The 16,951-nt window shown below is 56.2% G+C and overlaps 1 protein-coding gene across 1 annotated transcript in view; it reads right to left on the bottom strand.

The window, feature by feature from the left end:
• Nucleotides 1-3,907: 3,907 nt before the first annotated feature.
• The window catches only part of IGDCC3 (immunoglobulin superfamily DCC subclass member 3), a 42,953-nt gene continuing 29,909 nt past the window's right edge, over nt 3,908-16,951 (bottom strand). The window contains exons 3-14 of the mRNA XM_070404069.1: nt 13,049-13,193; nt 12,580-12,710; nt 12,007-12,144; nt 10,288-10,446; nt 8,996-9,161; nt 8,487-8,734; nt 8,122-8,286; nt 7,401-7,592; nt 7,138-7,242; nt 6,513-6,651; nt 6,116-6,335; nt 3,908-5,871 (exon numbers count right to left, since the gene is read on the bottom strand). Of these exons, the coding sequence (XP_070260170.1) occupies nt 5,647-5,871; nt 6,116-6,335; nt 6,513-6,651; nt 7,138-7,242; nt 7,401-7,592; nt 8,122-8,286; nt 8,487-8,734; nt 8,996-9,161; nt 10,288-10,446; nt 12,007-12,144; nt 12,580-12,710; nt 13,049-13,193 (2,033 nt within the window). The 3' untranslated portion in view covers nt 3,908-5,646. The remainder of the gene's footprint in view (nt 5,872-6,115; nt 6,336-6,512; nt 6,652-7,137; nt 7,243-7,400; nt 7,593-8,121; nt 8,287-8,486; nt 8,735-8,995; nt 9,162-10,287; nt 10,447-12,006; nt 12,145-12,579; nt 12,711-13,048; nt 13,194-16,951) is intronic.

The following is a 16,951-nucleotide window of genomic DNA, read 5'->3' as shown; positions in this document are numbered from 1 at the left end:
TCAGATATAATGTTGGCAAATATGTTCTCCCATGTAGTGGGCTTTCTTGTTGTTTTGTTGATGGTTTCTTTTGCTGTGCAGAAACTTTTTATTTTGATGTAGTCCCATTTGTTTATTTTCTCTTTAGTTTCCAATGCCCTAGGATCTGTATTGGTGAAGAAATTGCTTTGGCATATGTCTGAGATTTTGTTGCCTTTGGATTCTTCTAGTATTTTTATGGTTTCCCATCGTATATTTAAGTCCTTTATCCATTTTGAGTTTATTCTTGTGTATGGTGTAAGTTGGTGGTCTAGTTTCATTTTCTTGCATATATCTGTCCAATTTTCCCAACACCATTTATTGAAGAGACTATCTTGGCTCCATTGTATGTTCTTGCCTCCTTTGTCAAATATTAATTGAGCATATTGGTTGGGGCTGATTTCTGGGCTCTCTATTCTATTCCATTGATCTATATGTCTGTTCTTGTGCCAGTACCAGGCAGTTTTGAGAACAGTGGCTTTGTAATACAGCTTGATATCTGGTATTGAGGTCCCACCTACTTTGCTCTTTCTCAGGATTGCTGCAGCTATTCGGGGTCGTTTTTCATTCCAGATGAATTTTTGGAGAGTTCGTTCTAGGTCTGTGAAATATGCCGTTGGTATTTTAATGGGAAGTGCGTTGAATTTATAGATTGCTTTGGGCAGTATGGACATTTTAATGATGTTGATTCTACCAATCCAAGAACATGGTATGTTCTTCCATCTCTTTATATCTTCCTCTATCTCTTTTTTCATCGTCCTGTAGTTTTCTGAGTAGAGGTCTTTTACCTCTTTAGTTAAGTTTATTCCTAGGTAGCTTAAATTTTTTTGGTGCGATGGTATACTTTTTCTTTCTTCATGTGCTTATTGGCCATTTGTGTATATTCTTTTTTTTTTTTTTAAATATATTTTATTGATTTTTTACAGAGAGGAAGGGAGAGGGATAGAGAGTTAGAAACATCGATGAGAGAGAAACATCGACCAGCTGCCTCCTGCACACCTCCTACTGGGGATGTGCCCGCAACCAATGTACATGCCCTTGACCGGAATCGAACCCGGGACCCTTCAGTCCGCAGGCCGACGCTCTATCCACTGAGCCAAACCGGTTTCGGCCATTTGTGTATATTCTTTAGTGAAATGTCTATTCAGATCCTTTGCCCATTTTTAAATTGGGTTATTTGTATAGGGTGTCCCAAAATTCACTCAAGATTTGCGATTAAATTCAATTGCAAATCTTGTGTGAATTTTGGGACACCCTATATTTTTATTATTGAGTTGTTATTATCACCAAATTATAAGGGTTCTTTATATTTTCTAGATAAAAGTTCCTTATCAGAGACATGCTTGGCAGTTATTTTCTCCCATCCCATGGCTGTCATTGCATTTTCTTTTTCTTTTTAAAATATATATATTTTTTTATTGATTTCAGAGAAGGGAGAGGGAGAGAGAGCTAGGAACATCAATGATGAGAGAGAATCACTGATTGGCTGCTTCCCACATAACCCTGACTGGGGATTGAGCCCACAACCCAGGCATATGCCCTTGACCGGAATTGAACCCTGGGCCCTTCAGTCCGCAGGCCAACGCTCTATCCACCGAGCCAAACTGGCTAGGGCTCATTGCAATTTCTTGACCATTTAAGCACAAAAATTTAAAATTTTGGTGGTGTTCAAAGTGTCTATTTTTTTCTTTTCCTTTTTTGATCGTGCCTTTGGCTTTTTATCAAAGAACTATTGCCTAATCCGAGTCAGGCTAGGCTGTAGGCATTTTGGAGTGAGGACCAGGGCAGTGGGCACATGGCACAGGGTGACCAGCAGGCTGTCTGTGTGCTCAGGAGCTCCAAGTCCAGCGCAGGTCCCTCTTGAGCACAAGAAGCAAGGCTCTTCCCAGCCTGGCTCCTCACTCAGTCCTCTTCTCAGCCTCTGCTCTCCCCCCCCCTGCCTCCCTGCCCTAGGGGGCTCCGTGAGGACCTTGAGGACCATGAGGACCCAGGGGAGCAGAACTCCCCATAATCAGTCCTTGTGGGAGAGGCATGGGTTCAGGCGCCCCCTCCTTGACGCTGGCCTGAATCCAGAGTTCAGGGCAGACTCTCTCATCCTTGTTTGCTCCCACTCCTCCATGTCCTGTTTCCAACCAGACTTCCCCTCCTGAGCAGAGTTGCGAGCAAATAAATGTTAGGATGAACCAGGAACTTGTGGGGTGGCTTGTTACAGAGCAGTAACTAATTGCAGCGGGTCGCTGCTGCTGCTGCTTTCTGCCCGGACAGCGTGCGTGTGTGCGTGTATGCGCGTGCACCTATGCGCGTGCTTTAGGGACAGTGTCTTCAGCCGGAGGCCTCTAGACTATTTGAGATCTTAGGGCCCAGACTCCAGATGAGCCGCTCAGCTTTGACATCTATTTCTGCTGAACTCCTCATTGGAACCCTGCTTCTCCCGCTACCATAGTCCAGTTCAGGGCCTTTTTAGAACAGGCCCTGCCTGTATTTGATGTAATTGGTGTGCAGTTTGCATACCTCTACATGAGTCATGTTAGGCGGTCTCTAAATGTCTACCTGATGCCTCTGTGGGGGAGGTATTAGCATCTTGGACTCTTGGAGGGGACAGGGCCACTGGAGTTACCTGGTCTGTTCTCCCATCCTTGCAGGGTCTGCTTGATCGAATGACAGGCCCACCACCTTCCCAGGCAGCTCTTGGATGGCTGGAGTGTTGAAGAGGTCCTGTGCTTGCCAAGTTTTGTATAGAAAAAGGTGAGGTAGTCTGTGTACATTTAGTTTGGGTTTAGTTCTTTGCTCTGGGAAAGTCAGAGCAAGTCAACAATCCCCCACCCCCACCCCCCCCACCCCCCCTCGCAGGACAAGTACTATGGTGGCCTTAGGCACCCACAGCACCGTCATTGTCTCTGGCCTGACCTCCGCCCCAACCACCCCAGCAGGCTGCTTCTGGAAATGCCGGACCAGCAGCTTTCAAACGTTCTTTCAGGAGCAGGGCCCTGTTTGTAAATGAAATCTCACGTAGAGCCCAACGTGTAAGACAGATGGAAGTGGACCTGCTCTGGATGAGGGTGAGCAGGAAGAGTAGAGGCCCCCGGAGAAGTTCCCCCACACCCCTGGCCACAGCCAGGCCGCCCAGCTTGCAAACCACTGTCCTGGTGTGTTCCTCTCCAAAGCTCCTCAGGGTCCTCTGGGTATGGGACCCGCCTGCAGACCTGCAGAGCCTCCCAGCAGCGAGCCCTGACTTTCCATTTTGGCAGCAGAGGGGACATGAACAGGCTAAGCCGTTACATTACAACACTGCCTCTCAGGAAGCTCGAGGCCTGCTGAGCCCTCCGGGTCTGTCCTAAGCCTCAGCAGCCTCAGACACCTGCCTCCGGAGCCTGGGCTGGGGAGAGGATGGGGAGGAATGGAGAGGCCTGGCCAGGGGCTCTGACTGTGCCCTGGAAAGAGTCCCTCGGTCAGAGCCCCAGCTTCCTTAACTCTGGGGAAGGAAAATAGTCCTTCCTTGTAGATGATGCATGAAGAGCACACAGATAGCCCTGCACAGCACCCGCCTCAGTGCTGATGGCTGTCCCTATAGAGCCGAGGGAGGCATGGAGCAGCGGGTGGAATGCAGACCCTGCTATAACCGGCTTATCCTTTCTGTAAAACTGAGATGGTAACTAGAATATCTACCTCCCAGTGAGGTGCCGAGGACCCAGGAAGCCTCGCACGCAGGCATGGTGCCTGTGCGTGGTACAGGGCAGTCTGCTGTTACCATCCTGGGCTCTGACCCCGTGAGCGTCGGCCTGGCCCACACTCTCACCCACCCCTCCAAGACCTGACACAGCCATCAAAACACTGGAGGTTTCCTTTGGCAACAGGACTTTTATTCAGTCAGAATGAGCAGAGTGTGACAGAAGTCAGGCCCAGTCAGGCCAGGTGGCCCCCCTCCTCTTCCTCCCCTAGACCCACCCTTCCCACAGGAGAGGGGGTTACTGGGTGAAGGGGGTGCGGAGAAGCCACTGCAGGGACCAAGGCCTGCCTGGGAGCTTGGAGAAGCCCTCAGCACGGGCCCAGCATTTGGGAGACGGGGCGGACCGCCCTCCTGAGTCCACGCGGATACAACTCCAGTCTTCGAGGGAAACATCACCAAGTCTACCTGCTTCAGCTAATTAAAGTTCCGGGTGAGGGGCCCCAGGGGGTTGGGGGTCAGGGACTTTATAGTCTAATCTCACACTTAAGGAATACACTTATCTTTTCTCCCTTTAAAAAAAAAGGTTCTTTCTGCTATTTAAAAAAATGTTTCTGAGTGTCATAAAAAATAGGTATTTGTTTCCTTGGTTTTCTTTTTCCTTCTTTAACTAAGTATCTCAAAGGACAACACAACAGAAAAGAGAAACAAGCAGTCACAACATCAACACCCTTAAACACACCTTGTATAAAAATAGCTTCCGGCCACACTTGCTGACAGCGGTCTTTCCACTGTCCAGGGGGTGGGTCAAGCTGGCTGTGTCCCATGGGACAGAGGTCTGGGGAGCCTCCGCTGGGGACCCTCCCCACGCACACACACACCCATCCGCACACAGTACATTCCAGGGGCCGGCCTGCTCCAGGCTCGGTGTCTGGGAGGGATGGGGGGGTGGGTGGGTGGGGGGGCGGGGGGCAGGCTTCAGAGTGAGGTCCCACCCTCCCGAGGCCCAGGAAGAGAGAGGGCCGAGGGGATCCCAGTCCAGGGTGAGTTGGCTGAGAGGGTCAAATGGGAGTGGCTAGAGCAGACGAGACGAACCAGCACTGGCTTCGTTTGGAGCAACAATTTACATTTCAAGGAACAAATTTTCCTCTCATTTTTGGCTTTTTTCCCATTATTTGACCAATTCCATCTTCATTTCTGTAGGCCCCGAGAGGCCTACCCTTGGTGGCTTAGCCTCTGGCCTCCTCTCTGGGGACAGCCAGGGCTGTGGGCAGGAGGAGGAGCCAGCGAGAGGGTCCAGTGATAACAACACAGGCCCGAGAGCCAGTGGGCCTTGAGGTAGACGGTTTCTTTCACACCTGGTAATAGGGAAGCGCCTTTTTTTTTTTTGCTTTTTTTTTTTTTAACTCTAAACTACAATGTGGGAAGGGGAGGAGGTGCCCATAAAGGGGCTTGAGGTAGGAGTGCATTCGGGGCTCTGTGGGGAAGAGGGGCTGAGGCCACGGCCACTCCCCCACGGACATTCATTCCGGCTGAGGTAGGTGCTGAGAACCAAAACAGCAAAAATCCATCCTGAGAAAACAAGGTGGGTGGAGGGTGGCGGTGCCAAGGGCCCGGCCACAGCAGGGCATATTTTTGGAGTCTGATTCACCATCCTCTCTCTTCTCTCTCTCTCTTTTTTTTTTCATTTTAAGTTTTTTTTTTTTTTTTTAAGGAAAACAGTTCATTCCAAGTCATATGGGTACCAGGCAGAGGTGAGGGGGCACTAGCCCAAGGGAGGGGCTCCTGCAGAGGCCCCTCCAGGTCCTTGGGGGGCTCCCTGCTGAGGCTTCTGTAGGCCTTGACAACCTGAGGGCAGTCAGAAATGCTGGGAAGCCCCCATCCGAATCCCACACGACTAGAGAAACCTTGCCTTTGACCTGAGAATGGGGGGTTGCCCCCCTCCAGAGCTGTCCAGACGCTGGCTACTGTCCCGAGAGAGCTGGCTGGGCAGCTGGTGCTGAGGAAGGCCGGGCAGCGTGTCCTTCACTGAGGAGGCCGGAGCCTGCGTCCTGAGGTGGGGGGGCAGCTGTGAGGCCTGCGCAGGGAGCTTTGGCCTCCGACGTCCTCTCCTCCCGAAGGCCGACCCCCTGAAGTGGCAGCATGGAGAGCGGGGTCTCCTCACACAGGGCAGGGGCCGCAGGATCCTGCTGGGGAGTGGGCCAGTCACACCGGCGTCAACACGAGGCCAGAGGCCCACATGCCCTCCAGCCGGAGGCTTGGGCTCCGGATCCACTCCCACTCAGGGCTCAGAGGCTCCAGGCCTCCCTGCTGACTCGGGCACAGAGACGCATGGGCCATATTTTGTGTCAAGAGAAGACCTGGAGCTTGGTGAAGGCCGATCGATGGCCAGCGTACGGGGAGGGCAGGATCGGAGGCGGGAGGGACACTCACCGGGGGGCTGGGGCTGGGGCTGTGGTCTGGCTGGGCCGCTACCCCGGCCGGGGGGAACAGCTGCTCCAGTTCCTTCATGTCCACACGTTTCTCGTCTCGGCCCAGTTGGTCCCGATCTACCAGTCTGGCCCCATTCAGTGCCAGGATACCAGGGTCCCTCTGGCTCCGGGGGCCCTGAGGAGGGGACAGCTGGTTTTCTACATCCTTACACAAGAGGACCCTATGGGATGAGCCAGAAGTTAGGTAGAAGGACCTGTCGGGGGGGGGGGGGGGGGGGGCAGGGAGGGGGAGAACAAAAGGATAGAGACAGCGAGCCCAAACGCTCCTCTCCCCCGCGGCTCCTCCTCCTCCTCCCACCTCATGTCAGCCCAGCCCCCTCTTCCTGCCCCAGTACCACCTGCCCCTTTGGCCGAACAGGAGGAAGAGGACACAGAAGATGATGCAGGTGACCCCGATGTGGATGCCGATGACGATGCCTGTGGTGGACATCTGGTTGGTGGCCTCCTCCTTCCGGCAGTCACACGGTGGGCTCAGGGCTGGTGGGAGGGGCAGGTTGGGGGCTGTGGCTCCTCTGGTCTGAAGCAGTCCCAGACACCCCATCTCTGGGGGCTCCTTAACCATGAGCTATGCCCACCCCAAGTCCATAGAGCCTTTGTCTTTGCCTATGGGACTCCAGCCCAAACTTTTCAGCTCTTTTTACCAGTTACTGAGTACTCTGTGCCAGAGACTGAGAATAACACTGTAAACCTTGACACAACTCCATAGAGTGCCCCTGTAGTCCGAACAGGTATTATTATCCCCCTTTTATAGAGGAGGAAACTGGGGCTCAGAGAGGTTAAGTCACTTGCCCAAGGTCACACAGCCAAACTTTGAGCTCAAACCTAAGTCTATGTTCTCCAGGGCTGCATGCAACTCTTCTACTCTCTTACTTTCCCCGGGTCCCTGCTCCCCTCTGCCCACAGCCCCTGGCTTCCATTCCTGCGTGCCAGTCCTTAGCCTCACATTCCAAACACAACCCTCACCTGTCCTCTCAGATGCTCCCCTCAAAGACACAAAGCGGACTGTGGCGTTGCCATCCCCATGCTGGTTGTAGGCGAGCAGCTTCACCTCGTACACTGCAGCGGGGTCTGGGGGAAAGGCAGGGAAGGCTGCTGAGAGACCAGCCAGCCACCAGTGGGGGGGCTCAATCCCAGCAGGGAACAGAGGTGACTCCTGCGCCCCACCACCTGGCCCCAGGCACTGCACCCCGGCCAGACTCCCCAAGGCCAGGCTGTGTCCGCCTCACCGAGCTGGCTGAGGTTGTAGGAGGAGACAGTTCCAGGCAGCACGATGGGGCCGGTGAAGGAGGCCTTGCTTGCTGGGCGGTAAAACAGCTTGAAACCGCCTCGATGCAAGGCTAGCCGGGGCCAGGGCTCCCACAGCAGCTGCAGGGTGGAGCTGCCCAGGACTCGCACTGACAAGGGGGGTGGGGCGGGTGCTGCAGGCGGAGAAGGAGGCCAAGATGTGAGGACTTTTTCCATGTTCCACCTGTGACCCAGACCCCCAAGAGCCTGACAGTTCTCTGGCTTCTGACTCTGGCTTGTTCAAAGAGTACCTTTACATGAATTAGAAAAAGACACCCCTTCCTCCAGACAGAACCAGCCCCCACTCAGCCCTGGAGCCGAGCACCCTGTGCTGTGCACAGCCTGAACAAGTGTGCGTGGGGGCTCTGCTCTAATACCCTGGGTGTCTGCGATTTTTTGTGTGGTTTTTTTTAAAATATATTTTATTGATTTTTTTACAGAGAGGAAGGGAGAGAGATAGAGAATTAGAAACGTCAATGAGAGAGAAACATCAATCAGCTGCCTCCTGCACACCCCCAACTGGGGATGTGCCTGCAACCAAGGTACATGCCCTTGACCGGAATCGAACCTGGGACCCTTGAGTCCGCAGGCCGATGCTCTACCCACTGAGCCAAACCGGTTAGGGTGGTGTCTGCGGTTTTGTACACCATGACCAGGCCTCACCTTCGCCCAGGGTGCTGGCCAGGGTCGGGGGAGAGGCTGAGCTGGCCCCCCGGGGGGTGTAGGCCTTGATGTAGAAGCTGTAGGCGGTGGAGGGCTCGAGGTCGCTCACCAGGTGCTGAAAGGTGCCTTTGCTGACTGCTTCCTGATACTCCAGCTCTGGTGGGTCTGGGGAGGCGAAGGGCAGGGCAGGAGCGTGTAAGGGCATGAGGGTGCCCTCCCCGCACTGGTGAAGGGAGGGCAGCCGGGGTGCAGGGGGGAGAAAGAACGGAAGGTGTTGGGTAGGGACACGCAGATGGAAAGGGATAGAAACAGTGAGTCCGAGGACAGGGCTGCAGAGCCGGCCCGGCCCGCTCGGCCCCACACACCGGCAGCCTTCCGGATGTGCAGGACGTAACCGATGATCTCGTTGGTGTTGGCCAGGGGCTCGTTCCAAGACACTCGGACCTCGGTGGGTGATGTGGAGACCGCCCGCACGTTGATGGGGGGCCCGGGCAGCCCCTCAGCCCAGAGCACGGTCAGCCGGGCACTGGCCTGTGAGGAGCCAGCACTGTTCTCGGCCACACACTGGTAGATGGCCTCATCTTCAGGGCCGACTCCAGAAATGGTCAGGGTGCTGCGGGGGGAGGGAGAGCCTCAGGGCCCGTCCTCCTCCCAGAGTCCCCCTGCAGGCGGCCAGTCTCCCCATTCGGGAGGTGAAGAGACTGAGCTCCTCCAGAAAACAAGCGGCTGCGCTCGGCTGAGGTCTCCCAGCAGGTGAGACCGGAGACTCAAACCCAGTCTCCAACTCCCAACCTGGTCCTTCCCCAGGGGGAGGCGCACAGCCCGCCCGGGCCACTGACCGTAGGCCGCACCCCAGCACACACCACACACGTGCCTGTTGTTATTCTTGAGCCTGACATGGCCTCCTGGCCCCAGCACCTGTCCATTCTTCAACCACGTGACGTGCGGGGGTGGCTCACCCTGGGCTTGGCAGGTGAACATGGCTGTGGTCCCGGCTGGTCTGGAAATGGACTGGGGGTGCTGGACAAACTCTGCTGGGGCTGGAAGGGGCGCGCAGAGAGCATAAGAGCAGTGAGGGGCAGGTGGCGAGGGACGAGACAGCTGTGAGGGAAGGGACGGGGACAGGGGAGAGGGACGGGGCTGGCAAGCCTCCAGGTGGGGCCCGGGCTTCAGGAGGTGGTGGCAGGTCCCACCTCCATCCACCAGAGGCAGACCCCAGAGAGGGCTCCATTTTAATGACTATTTAAAAGACTGACATTTGTATCCGAAAGCAATCAAGCTGAGCTCCCTGTTCAGGAAATTGTTAAATAAATAAATGTGCTAATAGGTTTGGCTGCACCTCGAAGGCGGTAATGACGGGGAGATGGATGAGCCCTCAGCGCCAGCCCCCCTCGCCCCTACATTCAATTCCACCCTCCTCCAATCCCAGGCCTCAAGCCTCCATTAACACCCGAGAAATGAAATGCTCCATCACTTTCATTTGGACAGATTAACGGCACATGCAACGCTAAGCAAACGGGGATTTAGGTCCCTAAGACCCCGCGCTGCCACCCCTTCCCCAGCTCTCGAGGCGGGCACAACACAGACAACCCCGAGAAGGAAATCCAAGCCCAGACCCCGGGGACAGTTGACCACAGGGTAGGAGGATGGACAAAGTGACCTGGTCGGCTGCAGAGGCCCAGAACACTGCGGCATGGAAGCGGGCTCTGTGTGCGAGGTGGGAGCTGGGGTGTGAGTGTGAAAATGACAAACACGCTGAGAGTGCTCAGGCAGGTGTGAGTGTGGAAGTACCGCACGTGTGAATGAAAACAGCATGTGGTGTGAGGGACACGTGTGAGCGACACGGGGGCGGGGGGGCGGGGAACGGGGGACCAGCTGAGATTATAAAATAGAAATGACTGGGGGAGCTTGCTGGCACCTCGAAGGGGCACACAGGGGCCCATGACTAAGAATGTCCTCCCATTCCCAACACACGCATTCCTGGGGGAGAGAGGAGAGCTGCCTGCTGGCCTGGCCTGGGTGTCTGGGGAGGGGCAGGGAGAGGGTTAGAGCAAGTATAGGGGAGTGGCAGACCCTGGGAGTCTAGGGTCCTGGGCTTGGGCCAGGGACGTTGATGAGGCAAGGAAAGGGCAGGAGGAGGGCAGGGGTGGGGAGGGAGGGAGGTACCTTGCACCACCAGCCGGCCCTGTGCTGTTCTTCTCACCCGGGTACCAGGCCTGTTGGCCGCACAGACGTAGACGCCTGAGTGCTGCACGGTCACATCGGAGATGATGAGGTTCCCTGTACCCAGAACCTGGATGCCCTCCACCCCAATGGGTCGGCCATCTGGGGAGGAAGGGGATTGGAGGTGAGGGAGGGTCGGGGAGATGGGTGTGGAAGAGGGGACATTCCAGACTGTGCAGATTCACCAACCCTCCAGGGGCCCCAGTCTCTGACTCGGCACCTTCCCTCCTGAGCATCACATGCGGCACCGTGGAGGTGGAGGGAGCAACACAGAAAACACGTCTAGCAGCAGAGACCCGGGTCCTATTGCGAATTCTCACTCACTCAGTGGTGACCTGCAAGTCCCTTCCTCTCAGCTTTTCAAGTAGGAAATCCAGGGTTTGAATGAACAGGACCTTTCCCTGCCTGGTTTCCCTCTCTCTCTCTCTCTCTCTCTCTCTCCTCTCCATCTATCTATTTTTATTGATTTCAGAGAGGAAGGGAGAGGGAGAGATAAAAACATCAATGATGAGAGAGAATCATCAATCGGCTGCCTCCTGCACGCCCCACACTGGGGATGGAGCCCGCAATCTGGGCATGTGCCCTGACCAGCAATCGAACCATGACCTCCTGGTTCATGGGTCGATGCTCAACCACCGAACCACGCCGGCCAGGCCTGGTTTGTCTCTCTTGAAAAAAGTTTCCAGGTCAAATATCCATTCTATTCCTGGACTGTCACAATGCCCACTCACACAAAGGCTCTGAGAAGTCCTGCAGCAGAAGGACCTGGTTAACTCTGTCTCCTAGACTTGTCAGACCACCAAGCTATTCTTTCCCTCTGCAGATCATGCCTTGGGAAATGTTGGACCAGATGGTCATTGCGGTGCCTACGGGCTCCGCCTAATGGTGAGGCCACTCTTTCTAGTCTCTCCCAGGGACCAAGCCCTCCCCCCACCCCAGGATCAGATTAGCACAGTCAGAATGCAAGGAGACAGCTCTCCATTCAGACCCTGAAGTGGTGAAATCTACTCCATTATCCCGCCTGCTGCCCCCTCCTTCCCCGATCACTCAGCTGCTACAATGTGGCGCAGTCTCCTGGTGAATGCCCACCCCACCCTGGCCCTCCAGCCTCTCCTTCCCCCGTGACCTTTCTGCTCAGACAATGTGGGCCCATCTGCACCCTTTCATTTCTCTCCTTCAGCTGCCTAGGGATTTAGGCTGGGGACTTAGGGGGCCAGGCTGGAGCCTGGGGGGGCCCAGAGTGAGGGTGTGACAACTGGCTGAGATTGTGAGGGGTGTGGGAGTGCATAGCTGGGGTGTAAGGCCAGGGTGCAGAGGGCAGAGGTGAGCAGGAGGGGAAAGAGACCAGGGTGCTGAGAGCTGTGGAGGGCTCTGGAGGGCCCGGTGCTGAGGGTGATGGGAGCAGGAGGGACCGGCGTGGGATGGGACGAGGTAACCCAGGGAGCTAAGCCATCCGTGCAGGGGGAGGGAGAATGCGGCGGGCAGGCGGACCTCCCTGGTACTGCCAAGAAGAGGGAACTCACCCCCTCCCGGGCCTCGCAGAGACCGGACCCCCACGGAGAACAAACAGGATTCCAAGTCCCCCAGGAGCTGGGTGATGAGACTGGCCCTCCCAGGGGGTGGGACCGGGTGGGAGAGGCCCAGGCTTTGGAGGAGGCTCACCCAGGCGGCTCCAGGACACAATGGGGCGCGGGTTGCCCGTGGCGACACACTCCAGCACCGCAGTCTGGTGCACGGTCAGGGTGAGGTTCTCAGGCCCCACGAGGATCGTCGGCTCCTTGTAGACCCCGGAGCCCGCGCCTGGGAGGAAGAGGCCACATTTCTTCACTTTAGCCGGGCCCCTTCCTGCCTCCTCACCCCACCCGCCGCCCAAGACATGGGGATAGAAAAATTCCAGCCCGGAAGTCAGTCCTGCGGGCAGAGAGGCGATGCCAGGGGCCCCAGGATGTTGCTCACACCCATCTCTCTGCTCCTGGCCCTGCAGGCCTCTGGCAAGGGGAGAGCTCCCCGGACAGGCAGAGCTGGGCTTCCCCAGGTAGAGCTGTGCCAGGGAGCGGGCCTTCGAGTCCTTCCGAGCTCTCACCGCGAGGCGCACAGAACGTGGGGCTTGGAAGGTACCTTGTAGGCGCTTGTCTGACAAGTCTCGGGGGGCAGCTGAAGGGGGACTGAGATGAGAGTGAGGAGAAGTGAGGCAGCTGGTTGAGAGAAGAAGGAGACAGGGCAAAGGACCCTCACCCGACACAGTGAGCCTGGCCCCGTGGCTGACCCGGACGCTGGCAATGTTCGAGGCCACGCAATGGAAGACACCACTGTCCTCAGCCCGAAGTCCTGTAATCTGCAGGACGCCCTTGGGCAGCAATGTGTACCTGTTGGGGAGGGGGACACAGCTGACCGCCAGCACAGCCACTGGCACCGCCGGCCATAGGGACCCTGAGCATCACAGACGCAGCCCAGCGCCCAGGAGCTGCCCCAAGGTCACTGTCATCATCACAGACTCACACAGGCCCATGCACCTGCAATTCCAGTCCTGACCACCATTGCACACAGTCCGTCTCATGGATACATCCGCGAGCACCCAGTCTGGGCCCGCAAGCCATGGGGATACTCAGTCTCAACACAGTTGCTGAAACCCACCCCTGGAGCAGGTGGGCAGACCGGGCCCACCTGTCTGTCCTCCCTCCCACACTCCCCACGCGAGGCTCACCTCTCGTTGTCCGTATCGATGGGGACTCTGTTCTTCTCCCACATGATCAGGGGTTTGGGAAGCCCGTGGATTTGGCACTGGAAGCGGGCCACGCCGCCCTCCTCGCCTGCGACGGCCTGGGGGTGCACGTGGAAGTCCGACATGGCTGGTGAGAGAAAGGGAGCGTGTGTGGGAGAGGCACGCTGCTGAGGAGCAGAGGGAAGGAGGGGAGCAGTCACAGACCCGTGTCCTGGAACCCTGAGCTCACCCCACCCTGAGGCAGGGGTGCTCCTGGAACTGGCAGACACAGGGCATCTGCAGCTCGGGGACACATCCGCACTTACCCTGCCTCCCACCGTGGGAAACACCTTCCCTAAGGGGCCATACAGGCCGGGCTGGCACACTTAGAGAAAGGTCTGGACAAATTCCTGGATGACAAACCTCTCACCAGGAAGTCTTGGGCTGCTGACCCTCAGAGCCCTGCTCCCGTCCTGCTGCCTACGTTTCCCTTGCTTTCTGATTTAGTTTTATACCCCCTCCCCCCGCTTAGCAAGGTCTAAATGTGCTGCATGTTTTACAGAACAGGAAACTGAGGCCCAGAGAGGGGAAGCAGGCAGTTCAGTGCTGCCCAGCAGGGCCACCTGTCATTAAACCCTGGTTACAGACACCAGCGGCATTCTTTGCCCTTCCTTATCACCCTGTCCCTGTTCTTCTGTAGCTTCTAGATGTACCCCAAGGGGGTGGTATATCCATCCAAGGTGACAAGCCTCTCAGAAGACTGTCAGACCTACCAATCTACATTTCAATGCGTCATACATATTCAGGGACCCCTTCCCCACCTTTTGAGAATCTGAACTAACTGCTTGAACCCTGGTCTGCAGTGGCTGGTACAGGGGGGGGGCTGTGGCATACCCCCACCCCACTTTCGGCTGGTTAAGTGTTCCCACCCACCCTCATTCCCATCCAGCCCCAAACTTCACCCTATAAAGCCCAGAAAAGGGGCCCCTCCCTCTCGGGTTCCCAGCTTCAGCACCAGGGCTGTGATTTCATTAAAATCCACTTTGCTTCAAGTGCGGGAAGGCAGCCCACCATCTGTCCAGGCAGGCAGCACCTCCCCTCCGGCACTCCATCAACTGGGACAGTCGTCCCCTCCCAGAAGGACCCCTCCCCCCACAGCAGCAGGGGTGCTGGAGCTGGTCCTGGCTCCCGGGTGTGGGTGGGCACACCTTGTCTCCGGCCCCCTCCACCACAGGCCTGTTCTGGACTCCAAGGCAGCCCAGGAAGGCGTAGCCTTTGTGCCCTTCTTCCCAGAGCCTCTGGGGGCTGATTCTTTTGTGGCGTGTTCTCCATCTCATTTGCATGTGGTTCATTAAATATAAACATGCATAAAAATCCCCTGCCCTGCCTCCTCCTTTTTCAGGGCCTCCAGAGAACACGGCTGATGGGTGTGAGTGCCTCCTCCCCACACATGTGTGCAGATCTATGTTTGCCAGGAGGGTGTGGCTACCCCCCCCCCGCCGTGTACGTGGACCGAGTGTCCACAGCTGGATGTGAATGGCGGTTTGTAGCCCTTGGCTCCTGTGGCCAGTGTGTGATTCTGGTAATCAATCACATGTGTCCCCTCGAAGGTAAAGCCCATACAAACAGCACCTTGGGGCCCTCAGAGCAGGAGGTGGGGGCAAGTGCCCCAGCTGGTGTCCCCATCAGGCTTTCGAGAGAATTCCCTAGGGAGCACCCAGAGGTCAGGCTGCCCTGTCTCAGGCCAAAGGCTGTGCTTGGCCAAGGGCCTGCAGGTCAGCCCAGGGGCTGGGGTGGGGGGGGGGGGGGGAAGAAGGGGGCAAGGCACTGCTGGGGCCCCTCTGCTGCCTCCAGGCTTCTCTGCCTCTCAACCTCCATCCAGGAGGGCATAGCTAGAAACAGGCCGGGGGAGTGGAGAGGGCCCCCAGGTGCCTGGGTCTGGGGCCTCTGCCCCCTGAGCCCTGCTCATTCGGGAGCCAGGGAGCTGCCTGCCCCCTCCTCACTCCAGCTGGAGAGGAGCTCACAGACCCCCAGGGTCCAGGGGCGGAGACTAATGGCTCTGCTGACTACAGATGCCTCCTCATTAAGGAACTGAATCCTTTTGTGTTTCTAGCCCTGATTCTGGGCTCCCTGGAGGTGCCTAGAGCTAGGAACTGGCCTGAGGAGAGATACAAAGGGTAGGGCTGCTTCTTTATCAGGGCGCTGGGGATGGAGAAGGTCTAGCTTCTACCTTCTAGCCCCTCCTTCTCCCCCAAAACTAAACAATGACTGTAGCATGGGCTGAAGGGGATGCTGGAGAGGACACAGGGCAGTTGGTAGGCACGGAGCCTGTGCTCCTCTTCACGCAGGTACAGCACGACTCCCAAGGGTCCCCTTGGGCGCAGCTGCGCCCCCTCCCCACTCAGAGCCCCACCCTTTCCTTCCATCAGACAGCAGCACCTTGCTGTGCCTCTCTATCCACTTTACTCAATTGCAGTTCTGCCAAACATTTCATTTAAAGGGTAGCTTTCCTCGAAAAATGCTTCGGCTCAGTGGATAGAGCATCGGCCTGTGGACTGGAGGGACCCGGGTTCAATTCCGGTCAGAGGGCACGTACCTCGGTTGCGGGGTCAACCTGGCCCTGGTTGGGGCATGTGTGGGAGGCAACCAATTGATGTCTCTCTCTCACATTGATGTTTCTCTCTGTTCTCCTCTCCCTTCCACTCTCACTAAAAAATTCATGGAAAAGTATCTTCAGGTGAGGATTAACAACAGTAAAGTCAACCCCTTCATTTTACGAAGGGGAAACTGAGGCCCAGACCCAGTTGGTGCCTCTACCAGACCAGAATCAGAATCAGAAGTGCCAGGCCTTGGGCCTTTAGTTCTCCAGCTAGTTTTTCACTCTCCAAGAACAGGTAACTCTAGAGTGGACTGCAGGTTGGACCAGCCTGCTTTCACTGGTTGGGAGTTGGCACCGTGTTGCAAGGTGCAGGGAGGATTAAGAGCCCCAGAGATGGTCCCTCGGTCCCTTCCCTTAGAGCCCAGCTGGCTACACAGATGTGGGTGCAATGGCAGGTGTGGGCCTCTATATCCCCTTCCTCATCCCCTCCCCATTCCCTTGATCAGTCCTGCATATCCCTTGGATGTCCAGGGGATTGCAGTAAGCGCACGGGCAGGCCATGTCAGAGTGCCAGGCCTCTCCTCTGCAGATGAAGAGGTGAACAGGCACCCTGTAGGGCCCTTCCAGCTCTGACTCCTGCCGGCGTCATAAACAGGCCTCGGGAGCCCTGGTCGGTGTGGCTCAATTGGTTGGGCATCATCCTGTGCACTGAAAGGTTGCTGGTTCAATTTCCAGTCAGGGCACATGTCAGGGTTTCAGACTAGATCCCTGGTAGGGGTCATGTAGGAGGCAGCTGATCGATATTTCTCTTTCGCTCTCCCTCTTCCTTCCTGTCTCTCTAAAAATCAATATAAAAAATATCTTAACATAAATAAATAAATAAATAAATAAACAAACAAACAAACAAGCAGTCCTTGGTCTATACTCCTGGAATCTTCTACTCACTCCTAATTCAGAGGTAACAGCATTTTTATCTTTAGGAAGTAAGGGAAGAGAGTTTCTTGGGGCCATTTAGGCCTTCTCCAGTCTCTCGGAGAGGGATATGTTTGGTCTACAAATCCGCCCCCCCCAACCCTACCCCTCGCTTGTAGCAGCAGGACAGAACCGGGGGAAGCTGTGCCTTGTGTCTCTCAGGGCAGAGGGTCCTTGGGCGAGCATGGGTATGTGAGGCTAAGGGTCAGGCCTCTGAGCACCCTGAGCCCTGGACCAGTCACCCTGGAGGCCACGGTGCGGTACACACAGGTTACAGACACTATCTGTGGCGGCGTTGGTGGTATTGTGTTTGTGGCTGATGGACATGAAGGCGG

Source organism: Myotis yumanensis, unplaced genomic scaffold (assembly GCF_028538775.1).
Source record: "Myotis yumanensis isolate MYYU_CA2020_CCGP unplaced genomic scaffold, mMyoYum1.0.hap1 SCAF_1, whole genome shotgun sequence".
Taxonomy (NCBI): Eukaryota; Metazoa; Chordata; class Mammalia; order Chiroptera; family Vespertilionidae; genus Myotis; species Myotis yumanensis.
The sequence above is the reverse complement of the archived record's forward strand: the minus strand, read 5'-3'. Positions and strand labels throughout refer to the sequence as shown.